At 38.3% G+C, this 23,401-nt stretch overlaps 2 protein-coding genes across 17 annotated transcripts in view; both read right to left on the reverse strand.

Moving 5' to 3' along the window:
* The window catches only part of Tm1 (tropomyosin 1), a 40,546-nt gene extending 36,175 nt beyond the window's left edge, over positions 1-4,371 (reverse strand). For 5 of the 8 annotated variants that reach the window (XM_077403263.1, XM_077403297.1, XM_077403312.1 and 2 more), the window contains exon 1: positions 4,205-4,363. The gene's annotated coding sequence lies outside the window, so the exon portion shown is untranslated. Of the gene's footprint in view, positions 1-4,204 lie in introns of all 8 variants that reach the window. The other 3 variants (XM_077403290.1, XM_077403282.1, XM_077403272.1) reach the window with 3 other exon arrangements.
* A 3,149-nt stretch (positions 4,372-7,520) lies between these two features.
* Positions 7,521-23,401, reverse strand: part of Pip5k59b (Phosphatidylinositol 4-phosphate 5-kinase 59B) — a 34,773-nt gene continuing 18,892 nt past the window's right edge. For 6 of the 9 annotated variants that reach the window (XM_077406627.1, XM_077406617.1, XM_077406637.1 and 3 more), the window contains 4 exons: positions 21,023-21,230; positions 20,322-20,536; positions 18,447-18,547; positions 7,521-12,719 (listed from right to left, as the gene is read on the reverse strand). In XM_077406627.1, the coding sequence (XP_077262753.1) occupies positions 12,564-12,719; positions 18,447-18,547; positions 20,322-20,536; positions 21,023-21,230 (680 nt within the window). In that variant the 3' untranslated portion in view covers positions 7,521-12,563. Of the gene's footprint in view, positions 12,720-17,095; positions 17,322-18,446; positions 18,548-20,321; positions 20,537-21,022; positions 21,231-23,401 lie in introns of those variants that run through there. The other 3 variants (XM_077406658.1, XM_077406645.1, XM_077406652.1) reach the window with 3 other exon arrangements.

Genomic DNA, 23,401 nt, shown 5'->3' on the forward strand with positions numbered 1-23,401 from the left:
TGTATAATTAGCGAGCGACCGGATATTCCTATTTATAGAGCCGGCTCCTCCGCTGAGGAGAGGGCCCGGGCCGCGGAGGCAGGCGCGCGCGCGCGATATCAAACGTTCGCGCTTCGCTGCCTCTTTTCGTCTCGTGACGTCATGCCGCTCAGGTATGCGATTCCCGTGCATGCAGACAAAAATCCGTCGCGGGTCGCGGCTGCATCCGCGGTCGTTTGTGCGAATCGTTCCCGAATCGACCGGACATTTCTGCGGCGCGATCGAGGGGACGAAAACGTTCCAGGGACGCGCGCGGGGGGTCACCTCCCTCGTCGAAATCATCTTACGGGCAGCGAATAATGACTTTAAAGCGACTCCGCTACCAGACGGTATCGCGCGACGTGTTGTGAAATTCAATGACGAGACTCGACTCGACATCGCGACGCGTCTCTCTCGCGTGTTAAGGACAATAAATGACTCGACTTTATCGATATCGCGATATAAAAGCTGAAGACTAAACCACGCGCTTTATTACGTGAAGAGCCGGCTGATATGACGCTATATACATATAATCACCGCAGAAACACGCTGCAATAATTTGATTTTATCTAACTTTTCCTTGCAGAAATTGTTATTTATCAGAGCCCTATGTCGTTATATACTTTATATATACAAATGTGTATTCGACTTCTAACTTGTTTCTTCCCTCGCTCTTTTCTTTCGCTCATCAGAGACACGACAGCGTTTCGCGCGCCAAGTATAATTTTCGCGAGTTGGTATAAGTTCTACATTTCTTCGCCAAGAAAAATATACGATCTGCCAGGGTGTAAATCTGAAATTCGCAATTCGCCACTTGCGTCATTGAAAATATCCCGTTTAAAGGTCCTGAAGAATCTTATGCCTGCGCCACTGCAATTGCACGGTGGTGGAGCCGCGTTTCTGCCAGCTTCCACCGAGCGAATATACGCGCGCGGATTCCAAGCTCGCCGCGGTAATCAGAGATGCTCGGTAAGCAGACTATAGCGTTGAACGAAAGGGAAATGGAGTTTGTGCGCGATGTTCGTAGAAGTAAAAACATTCTGCGAAGTTAGACGCGGCATATATAATGCGCGGCGTGTGTGGCCGTCGGTTTCATAAACATTTCTGCATAATAATCCCGGCGAAACGGAAAGACTCCAAAGATCGCGGAGGGTGCGACGACAAAAATTATAGCTGCTGTAATAAAATGGAATCTCGCAAGGGAGGGGGGGGAGGGGCTATCGCACGAAATTCGATTTCGTCGGGGCGCGCGCGTTTCTCGGATCCAAAAACGCGCGTATCGCGACGGACGGGTTATTTTTACGCGTCAAGGGGGAGAGAGGGCGGCGAGAATGGTTGCCGCCTGGCCGAGCCATTTCGGGTTACGCATAGCGAACACATCGCGCGCTGACTCCCAAACGCCACCGACCGAGTGACTTAACTCAGCGGTGTCCTGTTACGCGCACGGGAGGTAAACCAATTGCGAGAGAACCGTGTCGTCGGCTATCGTTTCTCACACCGCGAGATCGAGAATCGTTCACTTCTGCGATTGTAAAACGCGCGAAACAGGGAGAAAATAGAAATTCCGTGTCGTGTTAAATATACGTATTAGCACGCGCGTAAATAATCTTATTTTTACGGGAAAAATAAAAAGACTGCCTTATTTCGCTTTCCATCAAAGTTCGTTGTACACTTCTTAAGAGATCGAAGAGGTATTTTTTGAAATTTTACTTACCACTATATATATTAAATGCTTTGGACAATTCTTCATTAGATCACACATATAACACGGAAATTATTTTTTATATTCCTACGTTTAAAGATCTTAAATATTTTTCGAGTCACTCGATATATAGTTACTGAATACTACAACATAATTCTATATATATGTAATTTTAAAGTGTGGCATAACGCTGTTTCTTTTCTGCACGTTAGCGCACGCACTATAAATCGTCGGTAACGTTAGCATATTTTCCGAGCAAAGCGTGCTTAACTCAACGACTTGATGGAACGCGTGAAAGAAATTTGTCCCCGTACTGCGAAAAGATCGGAAGTCCGTGCGATGTTTTTTTGTCACAGTGGTTACGCGCGAACGCAAAAAAAATCTATGTGAGTCATTGCACTCCGGAAAGTAGCGACCACCATTTGTGATTCGACAACCCGTTATCGCGATGCACATGTGTGAAATTCTTTCATTTTCGTCGATTACCGAAAAGCTGTTGGATTATATATAATATATCACTTTAATAAATATAATATAAATTATAATAAATTGGAGCACTTTTTGGAGATTTAATATAATCATTTTTTTTATAGTAGGGGAGACCGGGGCTAACTCGACACAATTTTTTCAAAGGCAATTTTCAACAATTAATTAAAATTTTCAAGCAAATTTAATGGTACACATTTAAAGAGCGTTCCTTCAGGTACAAAATTGCTTCAGGAAATTTTGCTGAACGTCGCTTTAGTTTTGCCCGAAAGCTCGATGAAAGAGTAGACCATTTTCGAGAGATCAGAACAATTACTTTTCACTATCAAAAACGCTTATGTCGCGCGTTAAAAATTACACTATAACTCATAATGTTACCAAATTCCGTCGATAATACTGGCACATAAAGACGCATTTACAGTAGGAAAGGCAAGTTTCTACGATAGATTTAAATTGGCAAAAAGCCTTAGTGTCAAGTTCGCCCCGGTGTCGAGTCAGCCCCGGTCTCCCCTAATCTTTTTACTTTCGATATTTAAATAATTTAGCTCAATAAAATAGAGGATAAAACTGCGAGAGTACAAACAGTTTAATTCTTAAAAATTTCCTCAAAAGTTTTGTGTTTTATTTTATATAGCTTTAAATTTGCCGATTGCAGCAATCTCGTTCGGCTCCCCCAAGATGAGAACTACGTAATCCTAAAATCGACGTCGACGTAACAATTGAGTTGCTTCACTTTTTGCCATAGACATACACGTCGCTCATTGTTCAATGCCGATTAAATCATCTTCCTGGACATAATCGTTTACGTTATATATCTATATACGATATCTATACGACATAAAAGCATATCATAAAACTGGACGATATCAGTTCTTCGAACGACATCGTAAAACGTTGCAAGCCTTCAATGTTCCAAATGTCCTTGCTGAAAGATATGCGGTTCCTAAATCGTCTTATCAGTTATCTTTGTAAAGAAAATCAGATTTGCAATCAACGTGATTTTGACGCGAGAATCTCATTTCTTTTTTTTTTATTTTACATCTGTCTTATAATTTATATTTCATAATTTTTAGTTTAAGATTATATTCTCAGCTTAAAATATTTCAGACGTTATTGCTTTATAGATTCGCCTAGCACACAGTACTGTTCCCGTCTTGAATAATTTTGGAAACTTACTCGCTCGATAGATCGTTTAAGCTCGATCTGGTACAAAATATCATCAATTTAACGTTAAATAATATGATTTATTGACGTATATCAAATATTTATCGAAACGACAATTATAAGACGACTCCTTTTCGTCGTAAAATAAACCGGAATAGTTTCCTGAAGGTAACATTCCTTAAAAATAAACAACAGTCGCACATTCCACATTGAATCAAAACGTTTCTTCCTAATGTGCACTGAAATCGAACCCGGTCAAGTTGAAGATTCACGTCCGTTTTTCATCGATCTCTCGGCGACCAATCTCGTCGTACGTGGAATTATTTTCGCGGAAAAAACAGTAATCTCCCCGTATAATACAAAGTCGAGAGCTATATATGTCTCCTCATATCGCGGAATCGCGAGAACCCTCGCGACATCGTCCCTGACGAGCGTATTTACTCAAGTTTGTCGGAATTCGCTGAAACGAGGATGTGCGAGAATGCGTGTACGCGGGTAAATGACAAGTAAATGACATTTACATAAGGACCGGGCTATTTGTCGCGGCAAACAAACCGCGCGGGTCCTCGCGAAAGTGTCACTCCGCCACTATTTACAATTTACACGCAGACACCACACTTCTTTTTTTTTCCCATCTAGGAGAGAACTTCTTTCCTTTCTAGAGTGCAGGACGCGCGATCGCGGGTGTCCTCGCGGATCCTCGTGGATCCTTGTCGGCGACGTCGCGCGGTGCCGCGCTTCGGAGGACGGCCTCCCCTCGGAGGCTTTCCCTTGGCCTTCGTATACGCACAAGGGTTTACCACACGCCACGGTACTAGCGCGCAAAGTACTCACGTTCGTATCCGTCTGTCCGGGATGCGTCCGACCTGCGGGCTAAGTCACGACTGGGCGACGGAGAGGCGCTCAGGGGCTCGCTTCGCCGTGGCTCCCACCTTCTCGCGATGCTCCTCGAGATCGTCGAGGACGACGTAGGCCGCCTGCGACCCCCTACCACGCGTGTGTGCCACACGCACGGCGCCTTACTCCCCGTCCGGATCTGTGAAAACGTACACCGGCCGCCGCCCGCGGATTATCTTTAGATCGCGGACACGCGAACGACGGACGTGTATACCTACGTGCGTGCCGAACGCTCTATTTCGACGACGGCTGGACGACGGGGGAGGACCTCGTGCCGTCGCGGAAAACGGCACGGGGCGAGAGAAAAAAATGGCTCGAAGCTCCTGGGCGTCGCGCGGTTCGAAACTTGAGCAAAGTCAAAGACTCATCATCGCGATCTCCGAAGTGATGCCTGATGTGCGCTTGCGAAGAAACCGTTCTTCGACGATTCCGACAGATCCGCTGAAAAATAGACCAGCGCGTAAGAAACGCGTATCTCTTTCAGCGAATCGTACAAAAAAGTACCGTATTTTTTTAATGGTATTATATATACCCTGTTACATATATTAAAGAATGAAATTTAAATCAATACCTTGAGTTGAATAACATTTTGTCACTTTTAACTACCATTTGTATGTCGAAATTATTATTTTAACACAAAACAGTATTAACTCCATTGGTTTAGTTAAATCAACGACATTTTGAGCAGGAGTCGTGGTGACCTATAAAAATGGTTAAGTATGACTCAACACGAGTTTGATTTGACGCTACGAATTTAACAGTGCGCACCAAGACTTGCTGCTGTATATTCTGTGACAACTTTGGAATCAATCTTTAAACAAGAGATTTATAAAACGTTATCACACGTATCGTGAGTTTTTACCGAGACAAAGTCCGGATAAACCTAATTGAAAAATTAGGTCCTTTATTTATATTCGCGCTCGCACGCGGGATTTGACTTTTCATCTGGCAAAAAAGTAACAGGACAAACATGAGATAATAATGAATAGACTTTTCCACTTTTTTATTAATATACACTTCAACATATCTTTGTTAACACATCACTATTATTATTATCTTGATTTGCTGGTTTATTTCAATTGTCAAGCGCGATCGATTATCTCGTGAGTCCACTCGTTTGAGGAAGATTGTAGCGGCCCCGAGAGTGACATTTGAAACGATCGTCCCGGGATTCGTCTATAAACGGAGTGAGAGTACAATAACGAGAGAGAAGGTTGACGTGGGACCGTCGAAAAAAAAAAAAAACAACAATCTCTCCGTTTTCAATAAGAAAGCGCTAGGAATCAACCGCGCTGATAATTTTGGCATTGGGGTCAACGTATAGCCACCTCACCCGATCTCCTTGAGAGATCAACTCGTGTCACGGTCGGTCCGTTATGACTCGGATGGCGCTCTCAGTTTTTTCTCTCAGCTCGAAATAAACCCATAAGTAACGATATAATTCGATCTATACCTAGGGCCAATCGCCAGTTCGATTCCTCTCGAAATCGAGCGTCGTTAAAGCGTCAAGACGTTGCCTTATCGGGATAATTTTTTCTCGATAATCGACGGAATTGCGTAACGGAGGTCGCGCGTCATCAATAAATCAAATGTCCACGTGAAATTTGGACGAATTTCTGGTGGAAAAATCGTTACGCGCGCTTTGCGTAAGAGATCGGCCGTTATATCTCATCAGTTACAGTCATCGGTCCGTTTCAGTACCATATAAGGAAGAAGTAGGTAAGGGTCCCTCGGCACAGCCTTGACTTATATTACGGCCACGGGTCTCTCCGAGCACTTGCTCGAGTATGCTCGCCCGAGTATATACGCTTTTTAAACACCGATCTCGTCCGAGGTGGTCGATAAATACGACGCGTGCAGGCGTCCGCCTGTCGCGCTCGTCGAGGCGACCTAAACGCGGTGCATCGACACATTATTTTAATATTATATAAACTATATTTAAACTTTCACAGCTATAGGCGTCTTTCACTTAAAAGTAGGTAGGTAGCACCAAGCGATATCTCTTTTCTCGTTTTTGCTATCTTCTTTATCCTAAAATAAATACGATGTATACGGAAAAGCGTCCCAAACCGTTAGTTACAAATTTGTTACGCCAAATTTATTGCTTCCTTGTCAAAGAATCAGGCTATTTATACCTTCTTACATTGGAGTTTGTCGTTTTGGAGCCGCTGTGTATAAGTGCCACGGTTTGGAGCCGCTATAGATTATAAGGCGAAACTAGCGCGAGCAGTTTGAGAAAGTACGCGATTACGGTCCGTTACAAATTAGGAAAACGCGATCGTCGTCTCGCTTGGCACAGAAAAAAACCGCTTACCTGTTACCATTCTGATAATTACTGATTCTAATGGGAGAATTATTCCTGGACAAAACTAATTAGTCACTTCCCAGATGCATCGCTTATTAATATCCACGTGTGAAACTCGAGAAGTGGGTCTTTCAGAATTTCCGAAGATACGTTTGACTGAGCGCTGCACAAATAACATAAGCAGTTATCTGAAATATCTCGAGCGAAGGTAAGCCACTCGGTACAAATGTTTTAAATACCTCGAGCGTGATTGATCTTTTGCAAATCAACAGCCTCATCGAGATTTGTTTATGGATTAGCGTACGTATATTGCAAAATAACACTTACCGTATGCAGAATATGTTGCAGCCAGCCAGCCGCCAGCAAGATAGAGGCCTAATTCGACCTCATCGACGCGAAGTCTTTATAGGGTAAGTTGAGTCACAGTCTCGTTAGCCCCTGCTTCGTCGTGCTTTGTCAATTTCGCCGACAGCTTCTTCTTCGACGTTGTTACATAGGATTATTCTAATTGGGATAATAGCAATAATGACTCGCGATGAAAATTGGTCGGCTTTACACGGAATATTTAATGACGTAGATTATTAATTGCACTATTATCTTTTTGAATAGACACAGATTTTAAGAAGCAAGTTGTGCCGGTGCGTTAGAACGTGAGTTGCATGACATAAATTTTTGTGTTCATGCGCGTTTCGTTTTCACGTGTCACTTCACATACTCACCTTCTTTTCCGGACAGTGACATTTTCACGTTACAATCTTTCGAGAGTAATCTGCGGCTGACGATATCCATCGGTAGATACAATACAAATAAATAGCGTAGGATTAGAAATGTTAATAAATATATAACGCTGTATATAAATTTATAATATAACAGCATTTTGTGACGGGACAGATTCGGGATTCTTTTGGTGATCGAACGGAGAACATGTGAAATCAATTCCGTTATAAATAAATAGGACGCAACAACAATTTATTCTTCATTATCGTACATCAATACAGGCTGGACCAACGTATCCGCCTAATGAGGTATCGAGACATCGCGATAATGTCGCAAAAGAAAAAAAAGAAAGAAATAAAATGCAAGACACCGCGCGCGATTGAGTGGCGTGTAAAGAGTGCTCGGTAATAAGCATGTCTGTGACGAATCGAATGATACTTTATCGGAAATCAAAATCGCCGCAGACCTTTCGTTTTCTTAACTCGCTTACGACTAAAAGGATTGCCATCGACGCTTTCGTCAAGAAAGATCATTCCATTTTTCGACGAGGAATATTGTTCTGTTCGCAAAGTACGCTTGTGTCGCCGAATATCCTGCCTGATATATCTACGTTTGAGTAAGTGCGCCATTTATATGTATACATGTACATATATAAATACATATTTTTCATATCTCCAAATAATATCTTTCTGTGAATATGTACAGAACGAACGTCGAACGCGACACTTGATCGCGACTTCAAGCGTGCCGCGAGTCCTCGCACAATATAATATCACCCATATCGCAGAGATTACATTTTAACCGTTATCAAACCGCACGTTGGGGCGATATGTGAAATCGTAACGAGATTCTTTGATATCCCCTATTATCTAATTTTTTATTAATATTTTACTATTATTTATTACTATTAAATTCGCTATATATAATACGTACAATTATTGACTTCTACATATTTTACACTCGCCTGTCATGCTGCTAATTGAACAATTAAGGCATCAGCATTGAATTCTTGAAATAACTTTCTAATTTTTATTTCATTTGTGAAGAAGGCTTCACGATATATAATTTATAATTTATGTATTATTTTAATAAATATATATAAATATTTAATATTAATATTAATATAATGTACAATAGTATATTCTTTGTCACGCGTCGAATTAGTTTACCTGTTTGCGATTTCATGATTGTCTTCCTAATCTTTAACTCATTATTATATTAGAGTATTTCAAATATAATTAACAGTAAATCAGAGGCGAAGGAAAATCATAGAAAGATCAGCATGACGCTATCAAGAAGTCAATAACCGTTCTCCGTTTATTTCTCTCGATTATTGCATTATGCTTATGCCTTATAAGCGAGTTCATCTCTTTTTCCTATAATTCAAATCTATTCGTTCAAACTATCTCTAAATTATTTTTGGAGATTTATTGCTGCCGCTGTCCTGAATTACATTACATTCGCACGGTCGTCGCTTCTTGTTCCTCGAAAAAAACATCTATTTTTAATACTGCGTGTACAAGAAACACGAAAGAACCGTATTCGGTTCCGACGATGCAAAGAGCGAAAACCCGAAGTGGAAAATCGGAACGGGCGAGATCGTAAGTGCGAAAAAGGAACGTTTTCCAAATTGATCTCTTTCGAGAATGTTGTTATTAATACCAGATTACCGTTTACGACACTTCGCTAAATTGCAAATGATTTAGGTAAGGTCGAAGCTGCTCAGATTTATGCGAGAATGTGTCTTCCGAGAAAGCATATTTACACATATGGAATGATAACGCGATTATCGCGGCGAATTCGTTAGTTTCATTGGCAGATAAACGCAACGGAAACTTGTGCCTGTTATGACAATTAACTCGTGGGCAATTGAGGCAAGTTTCGCATTAGAATATCAATGCCAGGATCTATTGAGATAATTGCTGGTTACCGCTAATATCTTTCAGTGCAGATTATATCTCGGCACTCACGATCTCGGTTCGTCCACGTTTCGCGGATATATAGCTTCCGGAAAACGCGCATCTATATACACCGGACGTGTTAATCACGTCTAAATGTATCTAAACGCGCACGCTCTCTATCGAATGACACGACTTATCTTCAGCAGTTATAAGATCCGCGCCCTGATAAAATCGATCTGCGTAAGTAAAACACCGCTGACCTCGACAGTTTATGCACACAACTGTACTCGAAAAATGTAAAAGATCTAAAAGAGAGATTTTTTTGGGTGGAAGGATCGTTAGAGGATCTACTCTCTAAGGATGAATAAAAATGTGAAAGCAGTCTTCATGAATAGACTTCGCGGAAGTGATGCTCGTTGCGTGTACTCGACTTAGCCGCATAAGAATTTCTTAAATAGATATGTAAGGCAGCGCACGGTAGCAAAAAAAATAATAAATAACTTAAAAGTAGCGTACTCGTTGCCGAAAGCAGACCGAGGCGATCGACTCGAAAAACGTGTTTACGATATTTTCCAGTCGACCGGTTCTCAGAAAAATCCAGATAATTATTATTATGAACAAATGTAATTGCCTTAATTTTTTTACGCATTATTATGAAATTATGTGCGATATACACATATTTCCAGAAACACCTTCTGGACCATTTTTGAAAAATCTAAGCTTTCTACTATGTTCATTCATTCATAATCTATGATATAATTCCACTAAACGATTAATATAAAAATCGACAGTTTCGAATAAATGAAGGTCTTCTCGGGGTTTTCACGTACAACAAATATAACAGAAGACACCGAGAGGAAAATATTTCTTCTCGAGCAAATAATCTACAATGACTCATCATATCATTACCCAAGTTTAAAAAATATAATTTGTTTTTCATTTTAATTTTGTACCTTCTAATTGTCTTGTAAAAATTCTAAATGGAATCTAATTGCACTAATTTTTCTCTCGGCATAAAGGGATAACATCGGGCGACATCCCATACAGTTCCGAGTACACTTGCTTATTACTATATATTTGGACTTACATTAATAATCCTAATGCCTTTTTCACACTAATTCCAGAGATTTCTAAATGCACCAACTGCCCGTCAGGCCAGTCATGTTCCGTAATCATTTCTGTCTCGCTCTTTTTTCACTTTTTTAACAATTATCCCCGTGTTCGCTTGTCTACAGGTGAGTCTGAAAGGGAGCAAATAAAGAAACCAGGATAAGAAACTCTCGATAAAATAAAACAAAAATAAAGTGTGGGCCGAGGGAGGATCATAAAAATACTACAGATAGTAATTCTTTTAAGACGATCGATTTAATATTTCATAACGATAAAATGTTTCAACAGTTTAGGCTTCTGCGTATCTAGCAGAGAGAGTTATTTTTGTTGATAATGCAATGTTTTTGCAATGGTTTAATGTCGAAAAACATGCGATTTCTTAGCAAAGAAAGAACATCGGTAATGAATATAACGATGTGCGAAGGGTCATTATTGTAAATTATTCGACGACGATAACAGCATCAGCAATCATAAGAATAATAATAATTACTTTATTTAAATAATATCAGTAATAATATATACGTATATTTATATATTGCCGAACATCTCGATCAAGTGACAATTCAATTCGTGACAACACCAATTGAACGATCGCTCTGTTACTGAAATTAACTAATTCTTATTAAATAGTAATTCCGGGCACACAGAGATAGAAATGGACTAGGCGTCGTGAATTCGGTCGACAATATACTCCTTCTAACAACATTGACGTCGAAGATTATTTAACAATTAAGAGGGAAAAGCATCGAATATCTCGTTTAAATCTAATGCATGGAGGTGTCAAGCTTTAAAGTCTGTACAGCTAGTCCATCGCTATCGATTGCCGTACGCACGTTTCTCAACCCAACCTTTCATCTCAAATTCTCCAAGTATAATACATGCTGTGTACATAACTTTATCTGGATATCTAACGAATCATTTAAGTTCGCAAGGCGAACTGGTATGTCCCGGGGTAAATAATAAAAAAATAGTAGAAAATACAAGAAACTACAAGGGGAACTACAGTTCCTACGACATTTTGTAGACATTAGAAACCCACAGACACATAATAAATTATTATACTACAAAATAATACATTATTTTCGTTCGACAACAAGAAGTGAGTTTCGTGATGAAAACCAATTGGCTACTTTTTGTAAGTCATTTAGTCGGAAGGAGTAACATTAACCAATTGTGTGTATGTAGAAACATAAAATTAAATTAAATTAAATTATAAAAAGAAATCTCATCAATAATCATTAAATACTACCACGAATTAAATTCAAGCATCTCTATAGAGTTATATTATAGGAAAGTGATTGAGGAAAGTGGTAGTACTTAATGCTTGATTAAATTTCATTAATATGTTAATAAGTTAATTAAATGTATTACTGCTTTGTGACATAATTCAAGATAATACTAAAAAGTATCTCACTGAAACGATACAACATAATGAACCAAATGCAAAAATGGAAGAAAACGCGTGGATTAATAGATCATGAACAGACACGCGTCTACATTGAATCGTTTGCCTTTTGTCAAATTCTTGGCACATTTGCACAGTTAAAAACATCATGCATGTCTGCAACATAAATTTCTATTTGATTTTGATTCTCAGCGAGATTATCGTTCCTTCACCGATAAAATACATATAATTACAGCGCGCATTATTACGTATTGCACAGGATTATGCGAATTATACATGCGTGCAATGTTAACCATAACTGTTTTCTTTTAACTGAGTATTTCATTCATTAATTTTACATTATTATTGTTATTAAATTTACAAAGTATGTTAATATTAAATCACCAACCACAGAATATACAAACATCTTAAATATATCGATCTTTAATTTGTTTCTTGAATTTTGCTTCATTGAAATGCATTTTAATTGTATTATTGTTATTATACTTATTTACAAAAAAGCAATTAAAACAAACATAATTGTAAATTCCTCGTACATAATTGTTCAAAATATTTCATCTTTATATATCACATTATTAAAGACATTATTGAAATATTCAGTTAATGTTCTTATCAATCGATATTGCGTTTTGCATTTAGAATTGTTTTCACCTAATCAGCTTTATGAGATAAGATTATCGATAATTCATTTTCAACGTCATGTGATTTGGCATAATCCGACCATATTTCAAATCCAAAGTTTTAAAAAGACTTGCTCGATTATGCGCATTTTATATGCTGTAGGCGTCATCAGTTTCGCAAAATTTCGGACGGTTGCAAAGAAACAATTTAAATTTATTCTGATGGACTCTGCGTGCGTCATGGTGCCCGACGAATGTTTAATGCCCTTTGCATGTTCCTCATGATCGCGACGTGGTTCACGCTACCGCGCTTCAAGCTCGTCCTGATATGACGATATAACGAAAAGGTTGTGCTTTGCTCCAATTGATGCTGCCCGCCTTGGCTGGTTCGTCTCTGAATGATTCGAACACAGAAAGATACAGCTGTATCACTATCGTCTGCCCACATGTATAACAGTTCTCGAGTTCTCAAATAAGTTTTCAAAAAATTTATGCAATAAAATGCAATTAAATCGTATCAAAAATAACATGTAGGGATAATATCTTCGATCATTATTAGGAGTGACTTCTGTTGGAATCATAAAAAAAAACTAAGATTTACATATAGAAATTTTACAGTTTGAGATACACACATTACTACTTTTGTGATTGTATCTGCTTGATATATAAAGCACGTAAAATCGTAAAAAGTGGTAATTGTGTAAGTGTGCATTGGGGGGTCAATTAGGAGACGAGCCATAACCATAAATCGCCAATAACGGCAAAAATATTGATATATCATAATCTTGCTATGGAAATAAAAATTAAGTGGGTATAAACTCTCGAACACTTTTATTATTGTCGTAAATTATGAGGAACGGCCCATAACGTACGAATGTGACAGAAGACTGAATCGGAAGGTAAGAGGAATGTAACGCAATATCATGCATATATGGCGTGTTAACTGGGCACAATTGCGGGTAGGCTTGGACAATTACGGATAATAATAACAAAGAGACTGTGCTAAACCTGTAACTTGACAAAGCACATTGATCTGTTTTGAATAATATGGTTGAAAAGTTACAGATGTTATTTCACGAGCGGCATCAATGTCAGTTTTGTGTAAGCACACACGAAACACACAGAGAAACATCTGCGTCCAACACAGGGCGCTTTGAAAGCGGGAAAGATTTATATTAATCGAGAAGGAACGTGCACACACACGCACGCGATATACTTGAGCAATCGCTGAAAATCACATTAAAATGAAAAACTTTAAAGCGGAAAACAATTTCCTCTATCAATATTTTTTTTACAAAAGAGAGAAAATATGGACATATACATTATGTTAGGACAATATCTCAGTTTCATAAGCGACACAGCAACCTTTTTCGCGCACGCATTGCATATACTCTTACGATGATTCTCATCCTCCCTGAATTTTCCGCGCGATTTAATGACAATTATACTTTGCGCCAACGTCAATCCGGATTCCAATATTTAAATTCCCGAGGATATGTTAAAAAAATATCACACTTTTGAAATTGCTAACGCTGTTGGTGGTACGTTCGCGCGGGGATCGGGATCCTAACAATTATTAGCAATACCCGCGAAGGGGTATTGATTTAACAAAGCTACCTGTGTGTCGTGAAGCTATATCTCGGCAGTAAAATCTGCATCCACGGTAAAACTTTAATAACTCTCGTGGATTCTCTCCGTCGATTCTCGACTTCGCTCGGTAAGGTGCAGTCGAGCTAGACCATAAAAATATCTGCAACACTAATACTCTCATTCGTCGTTGTACGCGTTCTGCTAAAAGACACAAATGAAAATTTCTCTCGCATTGCGGGAATGCGTCTCGAGGTCCCTCGGCAAAAATCCGGTTGAATGCTTCTTCAATTGGATAATACATCGTGGAAACACGTGACGGAATGTGCCGATGTACGAAATAAAAGGTATATACGTTAATAAAACGATGTCTCGAGATGATAATACTTTTAAAGATCCGTTACCGAGATGCGGTGAGATTTTACCGCCAATCATAAATGTGTTAAACCGACATGTTCAGAAGCGTTTTATAATGATAATACGTATAATTGAACAACATTCTGGCGTCTTCAAAACGTTCGCGATAAATCTCACGTACTATTATAGCAACGCGATTACATATCTGAATGCTCTGCTACTACGAAGTATTGTACGTACACGGCACTATATAAGTCCTTCTTCCTTTCCTCGCCAAAATCGCATTGCGCGTCATATTATTTTATATTATACAGCATCGGCAAGAGGCAACATTTTTTTCGTATATTCCGATTCTGATGAACGTCGGATACGTTGCGGAAAATTTTCAAGTAAGTCTATCTTTATTGCAGATTTAATCTATCTTCTACTGCGAATTCGCTATGTCTCTACTATACAGTGTATTCGACACTTCTGTTAAATAAAATATGTATCTTTCTCTCGATCCTCCTCTCCCTTATCAGAAGATATCGTTTATTATCGTCTGTAATGTACTTTTACATTTTTTTAATTTCAAAATGTACACATTTTGTTAATTTCTATCCACAACTTTGATGTTTATCAGATAAACGTATGTATAATTTTATCTATGCGTCGAAAAAAAATTTCGGGAACATTATCGTGCTATGAAAAATTTTAAAAACTGTTACGTGGGAATAAATTTGACGTTAGGCGCTTTTGAGAAAGGGAAAACAGAGAAGAGATGATGTTTTGCAAAATATTAAATATTCTTTCGTTCGAATCATCCTCTGATATGTTGCGGTCACTACGACCGTTGAAATACGCCGAGTATATTACAAGGGTATCATACCCGCGGCGAAGATTTGACATATAAAAAATATGTGTCTCTTGTTTTCTCAGGCTGTTTTTAGCACGATCCGAGGCTCATCAGAATTCAGGAGGGAACAACTCGATACGTGTTACCTTTGCGAGTATACACAAGCACGCGTTGTATTTATAATATGTATACACGGTACACGCACACGGTTTATTGAGCGCGCGTATATATATGTATTAGGTACATACAGAGACAGACAGAACGTGAGACACACATAGATACATAACACTAACTATATACCTCGCAATAAAACGAAAAATCGCGCGGGCCTTCTGCTAGCCGAACTATGCGCAAGCACACTTTATATTTACAAAGCTCCCCCGTTCGCCGTGCGTCAATTACATGTCGACGACACCTGTCCCGTGTTCGCACGGCCCCTCGGCGTGTTAGTGGAACCTACGATATTAGTTTAGTCGACGGCGACGACTCGATTAGGAAAAAGAATTATGTGTGGACAGTGGGAACGCGTGAAAACGTCCGGAAGTAGACGAAATGCCATTTTGACAGCGCCTCATCCCTTAAGAAGGGATGTCGCCAACTACTCGCTACATAATCCTTGACACAATTTTCGTGATTATCTCTATAAAATTCTTTTTCGACGCATTTATATGTGTTCTTATTGCCTTCTTATTTTCCTATGTTTCAAAATAAGCTTTCAGCTTTGAAAGATTATAAAAATATTTCATCTTTCTGACGTTGATTTTTGTAAAAATTAAAAAAAAAAGGATAAAAAAATACACGAGAGAAAAGTAGAATTATATTTATTTATATTTTAAATCTACATATATATGAAATGTCTTTGAAGACGTGTACTGCCCGCTGTGTCTCATTAGGCCAATTTTTTAAATTTTGTTGATGAATAAAGGAACAGAATAAAATAGACATATATTAAGAATTTAAATGGGTCGGTACAACGTCAAAAGAATAAAAAAAAACGCCATTTTCAGTCCTTTTTGTTTATAAGAAAATGACATCTCTCTGTGAAAATTTTCGCATTGGAAAAATAGCATTTCGTTCACTTCTTAAATTGATTTGGAACAATGTCAAAAGCTTTATCGAGTACTGTAGGCCGACGAGTATCACGTTCTTGTTAAATACGTAACCATAATGATATTGACTCTCCTATACCCAGGAAGATTTAAGGATGCCCATATAAGGATATCGAAAGTGCTCCCTTATCATAGCGCGAGAAGCACACTCGAGATAATCGCCCACATGTTTATGTATACAGATATACATGTCGATAAATTAATGCTAGAAGTCGCGGATCGAGACGAATGTCTTTACCGAACGCACGTTAATGAAAAATCGCGTTAAGTACAGACGTTTCGTGACGAAACGTTTCATAGAGTGAATGAAACATGAACGCGCCAACAAAATGGAATGGTCCTTGCAATCTCGATCCAAAAACAGATTATATATTATTCGCCTCGATCCTCGCTCGATGAAGCTATTCGTATCATGTTCCACTTTTAACCCTTAAGTAGTCTTGCGATCAAGTGGCTTTTAAGATTAAAATAAAAAAAAGTGAGTATTCTTACATAAATTCTAATTTGCAAATTGTTTTACGAGCCACTCTTTGCTCAAGGTAAAGAATGATTTAAGGTAGAGAGTGCAAGTATGAATAACTAACAAGCGGGAAGTTAAAACGAGGAGAATTAAAAGTAAAAAAATCCAATAGAGACAGCGATGACAGAAGAGGGTGGAACGCGAGGAGAATGAAAGATCAGATTTCTAACGAATAAGGTGCTACATGTCCGGCGAGAAAAAATTCAAATACCAACACCGATACCAGCAGTAGAGAAAATTAAACGCGATTAAAAGTCTGAATTACATCGGGCATAGTAAGCAACCTACTCCAACGCGACTAATCAAGGGTTAAATCGTACTTCGCTACCCGCATTCACACGCTCATTCTCTCATTTTCTCTCTCTCTCTCTCTCTCTCTCTCTCTCTCTCATTTTCTCGAAGATTTGTCGCTACGGCGGTGCAGATCACCCACAGAGCACGTTGCGCACGAGGTGACGGAGATTATTGGAGAAGGACGAGAGTCGTGCATTCACTCGCGCTGCAGTATCTCCTGATTCAGGAAAATAGACAAAGCGTTCAGACAGTCTGACTCTCTCGCATGGAGCGTTCCAAAGCGGCCGTTCGTTTCTGTCAGTGAATGAATTTAATGAGAGCTGAGACAGTTCTGTGTTCTCAAAAGTAAAGGAGAGCATCAAGCTCGTGGCCGTCTTTCCTTTCTTTCTCTCTTTTTCTCAGAATTGACGAATACTTTTGAACTATTCTGGCTACCGACGAAGCTAGACGATTATGCGAGATACTTTGCTTCCTTCGCGATCTCCAAGCTAATCTACAATATTCTCCTGTTATTCAAAATAGTTACGTCAGAATTGCATTTAACATTTAAACCAATATATTCGACGTGATTCTTCGGGAAGCGAAAACGCGTGTCGCGCAACGTAAATCATGCTGACGTGTACGCTTCACGCGCATATTTTTGCGTTTCGTCAGTCCTGATAAAGCGTTTGTTTACTTTTCAATAAAAACGCGTGGCACGGCGTAAGAGAGAATACGCATCGTCGACGCGTTTGTCACGCGAGCAATCTCCGCGTGAAACATCGTGGATAATATCGACAGTCGTTTTCGAACGCGTGTTTCTATTCTCATTTTTAGAAGTGTAATTCGCGGCTTAGGACGCTCCATGCGGATCGTGATTAATCGATTCATCCTGGAAAATCCGGCAATACTTGAGGGAGCGTTAAAGGATCGAGGCTTGAAAACGACGTAATTACCGTTCGATAGGCTTTTATGTGACACACGTCACCGTCTATATTTAATAGTTACAGTAATCCTCGGGTCACTCGGGGGGGAACACGTTTAAATAATTCGATCGATCGACCACTGACGATAACAAACTTACCATCTCGTATAAATCGTCTGTTCATGGAAATATACAACGGCGGCAATGAACAATCATGATATCATTACTATTATAACAACGAAATAAAAGACACATGTACTCTATCACACTGGTAATAAAATTATAAATTAAATAAAATTGCCTTGTAAGTAAAAATTTAAAAAGAGATATTCTTTCAAAATTAATATTTTTATTCAAAGACTCAATTTCGTAATCCGCGTTGTTGGTTTTATGAAAATGTATATTTAAATGTAAAAGGATGCACAGATAATTTTATATGATGTCAGCATGATTCTCCATTGCTTCAGCTGTAATTTCTTGTGTCCGATCGGTCAATGAAATGAATTGAGACTTACCATCTCAGTCGTGAGACTCGCTAGGGCCTCCTCCACAGTGGCCGCGATTCTTCCACCGTCATCCTGACGTTGATTACCCTTGATTGGCGTCGTCGGGCAACCTAAAATTATCGTTAATCGTCATCGTGCAAAAAATAAATATCGTTGGTCCTCGCAGATTACCATTAACGGAAGATAAGAGGTATTCCCGAGCGATAGTGCGATCTCCAAATTAGCTCTATATTCGGAAAAAAGCGGTCGCAATTGTGAGAGCTTGAGAAATCTTCAGATATATATTTATCGCAGTGCGAAATGTTACACGACATATGCGTAGCATCTGTATAAATGATTTTAAACGGAAAGTGATTCAAGTCTGTGCTTCTTTCTCCAGGTTTTTCTAATCTTTGAGCGAAACATGAAACCTTGTGCATTCGAAAAATTGTGTTGTTTACGCATGAGAAGAAGCGTGTAATTTAGTTACTTGCGTGAGCCAACAGTAGAGAAATATAAAAAAATATGGACAAAGGTCGAAACTTATCTGCCAGCGGTCTTAAACAATTCTTGAAGCTCAGAAAACGTATATACAGATGAAAATAGAAAAATAAAATCAACACATAGACAGGATTCGATGAAGAATAATCAAAGAGTGAAGTTTCGCGTTTTCCTTTATTGTCCCTTTCATAACTGTCAGGGTATTTTAACAAAGCTTCATTTAAATTAGCTAGACAGGGCTAGACAGAACAATGTTGATTGATTATAGCTGTTCTATTCGACTCCGCGCTTCGATATAATTTTAATTCTGTGATTCTGTCATAACTAGTGCACGAAATAGGATATGCAAAGCGACTACCGGCAAATTACAATTTCGCGCAAAATGCATCGAATTGTATGTGTGGTCGTTTTCACGGCAATTACCGTAAACGATATCTAAATAATATCTAAAACGGTTTCTGCTTAAAATCAAAATCGATTTTTAGATTGAAAATAGTTTTGTCACATGTCATTTGATTAATAGCACAATCGACTATACACACAACAATAACATTAGTTATAATAACATTAAAGTTATATATGTTTGCCTTTTAATTGTCACATTCATACATTTTGTATGCGTAATATTTCAAGACAATTAAATCATTTTAATTTCAAACAAATCTTCCTTGCTCTCAAAAAAGATTATAACAATAAATAAAGATCACAATAAAAATTCAACAAAGACAAAATTCTTTTTACATTAAAAAATTTTTTGCCGAATCGACATTTTTTGGAATATAATAATCTAATAATTGCATGTGATATATAGTTAAAAAATTGATGAAAAAATGTACATGTACACAATATATTTGAAGAATAATGTTCAATGTTAGAAAGATCAAAGTTTTTTATAAACTGATTATTCAATATACAAACTACTCAAGGTTCAACAATTCTACGATATTAACAATTAACGAGATACAAAAACCTATCGCCAACATGATTGTCGATATTATTAACTCGATTGTCGATATGACTAATTCTGTTACACATCATTCAATTTATATCGAACAAAAATAAAAAATACTCATAAAAAAGCTTGGAATTTATAGAATCAGCCTGGTATAGTTCTGGAAAAGTATAATAAGTCGACTTTCTAATATATATTCTCCTCGTAAGAAGGTAACAATCTAGAAAATAATTAAAAAAATCTAGAAGATCTATGTTACTCGGCAATTAAACAACGAACGGCGAGAATCACGGTCTATAACGTCTACGTTTGTTTTCGCACGAGCGTCTCCTCGTTGGAGCGTTCAGAGGAGATAGAAGAGAGGGGGAGGTATCAGCGGGAGAAGCCGAGAAGTCCTCGTGGCAGTATCCTTCAGGAGCCATAGTAGATGTTGAGCGCGTAGAGCAACTTACCTATGTCGCCGCTGCTGGAGCTCTCGGTGAAGGACGGCGTGCCCTCGGTCCACGTGGGCGTCGAACCCTCGGCACTTCCGGCCGGTGGGGTCCACGTGAGACCGCCGCCACCTCGGCTGCTGCTGCCGCCGCTCTCGACGCTCAGCGACGACCTGGTTTCCCTGCCGCCGCTGCCGCTGCCGCTACCGCTACTCTCCAAATGCACGTCCGATATGCTGAGGATAAATTCGTTCGAATTGACGTTTAACGCCGACAAACTGAGGGGATCGAGTAATCATGTGTGATTAAATTAAAATCAAATACTAACATTCTCCTTTTCCTGAGGTTGCCGTGATAAAGCAAAGAAAAGAATGTTTTCGTTTATATGCGTGCGAAGTGCGAAGACAAGCGTAAAATATATCTCAAGCTAAATATATGTAACATCGAAAAAAATGTTCAAGCGGTGTAAGAACGTATCTCTCTGTGTACGTGTCTTATCAATTGCATATCTGGTCAAACAGTAACATCTATTTCTAAAAGCTGTATATGCTTTACTAAAAATTTCGCAATTATTATTCTACATTTTTGTTGGCGAATTTTCTTGTATCAATGTAAATGTACAAAATAATGATAAATATTCTTCTGTTGATTTTGTTACTGGTTGAGGATTGAGTTACTTTAAAATTGTCAATGATTAGCGATTAGCAAAAGAATGTACTCACCTTACAGTGTCGTGATACGTCTTGGTGAGGGTAACGTGGTGAACAACCTTATTTTGTTTGAAATGAGCAGAGGAGAGACTGCTCGCGAGGATGGTGGTCGCGCCGCCTTGCTGAAGGTGACCACCGGAAGCCAGGGTTTGGTCGTTCGAGCGGACTGCATCGTCAAAGGGCGGGGGCGGAGTGGAGCAGGTGGAAGGAAGGGTGCCACCTACAAAAAGCGCGCTACAATTAGCCCTAATTAATACCACGGGCATCGAAGACTATAGGGATAAATAGTAGGCAGAGGATGGATGAGAGAGATTCGTTTGCACTAATAATCACACTCATATATATGATGTTACGAAGACGACGAAGACGACGTGTTTACAGAAAATTACGATTTACTTCTCAAATAGTGGCACACACACAGTATGGTATTCTATAGAATAAATATAGTTTTTATCAAAGACTTCTCGAAACTCTGATATACAGTTGAAAGATTTGAAAACGTTTCTTATAAGACGGTATTTACCACTGTATCAAGTTGCATACGTTAATTTATTGATAGCTTAATTATCATTGTAAAAAAATTCCGATTTTATCGATACAAGATGATTTAAAGTTTAATATCTATCACTTGTTGATTTTATATATTTGCGCAGATTCAAAAATTATATCGACAAAAGCTCTAAACTATTTTATATGTGAATCTACTTGTACTGCATACGGAATTTTTAACATTTAAAATATATTTTAATTATATTAAAATAATTTTTATATTATTACAATAATGATATATATCTCTTCTAATTCTGTAAAAAATCAATTTTTCTGTCCGTCTATATGCACATACATAGTTAATGAAGCTTAGAATAAACAATTATTGATATTTATAAGAAGAAAGATAATTATGTGAAGTTTCCAAGCGCGATTGTGTTATACGCAGCGAGAAAACTACGCAGAGCAAAATTACATTTCCAACATTTTTAAGAAGACAAGCTAGCGATAATTTGGCAAACCAAATTTCATGCCGCAATAATATTTTATTATTTACTAAGATTATTGCATTTTTAAAAATGCTGGAAATTCCAATAAAGCATCTATATTCCAAAATTGATAGAAGCAACTTTGAACGAGTATTATATTATTCACTAATATATATGTCTACGTAAGTGCAACAGCAAATAAATTATTTAGTTAAAATATGTACGATAGGTTCAGTTTTATACGATACGATTAACGTATTCGTATGAATATCCTCTTGTGTTGCGAGATAAATTACTACTAATTCATTAAAAAAGCTTCAGATTGACTCGATATACGATTAATGTAGCACAGTACGCGACTAGGAGATAAATAAACGCAATTGATTAATTGGACGGATATCGGATTACACAAAGTAAATTAGCAACAAAAGAGAGATTGTTCGGAAAATAATAACACGATACAAGCAAAATTTCATTTCACGTGAAACACGTTGCGTTTATTCACTCGCTGAGGGCAATGAAATTCTATGCATGCGCAGTTGCTATAATAAAACTCGAACGTTACTTAAGCTAATAGGGACATCAATTACACACAACGTAACAATCGATAACTTTACACAATAAGCAGGGAAAACTCGAGAACGATCTTTGCTATACATAAACGATACCTCGTCGATGTCTTAAATCGACTGACATTGAAACGTCGCAGATGTGGGAAAGATCATCAGGAAGATATTAGTTCAACACGGATTATTCTCTCCGGTCTATTAATAATGACAATCGCACATTTAACAGTAAACATATCATTTTACGATAATTTTAGTGATTACCGAAAATACTGTTATCACGATCTGTGATATGAGATCGGGTGATGTGTGATGCGCAGAAAATAATAATTATAAAAAACGCGTGCTTGTCATGCAGCAATAATAGAAAGAGGCCAAAAAACATTTTATGTGATAAGCATTCAGCCGAGAAACATGAAAGCTGTAGTTCTTCACTTCTTCCTTAAAAGGCTGGAAGCTGCGATTCTTTTTTATAAGATTGCAAGAGATTGGAACAAGATCTGATATACTATCGTTTACGCAATTGAAAATCGTATCAACTCGACGATATCAAAACTCTCATCGTTATAAATATCTTTTTAGATCGCCTTCTCCTTCTTGTTTATATATATTGATGACTAAGTTTCGTAATAATCTAAAATTCACCAAGAAAAGAAATAATACTTCATGTAAACGATCGCGTCTTTCGATAAGTATGTAAGAAAGAAACATTCGGCTTCAGCATTCCAAATTCTCGATTAAACGATAAATCATCGCAGTGGACGCTCGAAAGCGATTTAAATTTTTGTCTCTCGTATTCAGCACCGATATTTAATAATCCCGCTTTCAACACGACTCCTTTCTTTTCC

Source organism: Temnothorax americanus, unplaced genomic scaffold, assembly GCF_048541705.1.
Source record: "Temnothorax americanus isolate GAGA-0224 unplaced genomic scaffold, ASM4854170v1 Scaffold1, whole genome shotgun sequence".
NCBI classification, from domain to species: domain Eukaryota; kingdom Metazoa; phylum Arthropoda; class Insecta; order Hymenoptera; family Formicidae; genus Temnothorax; species Temnothorax americanus.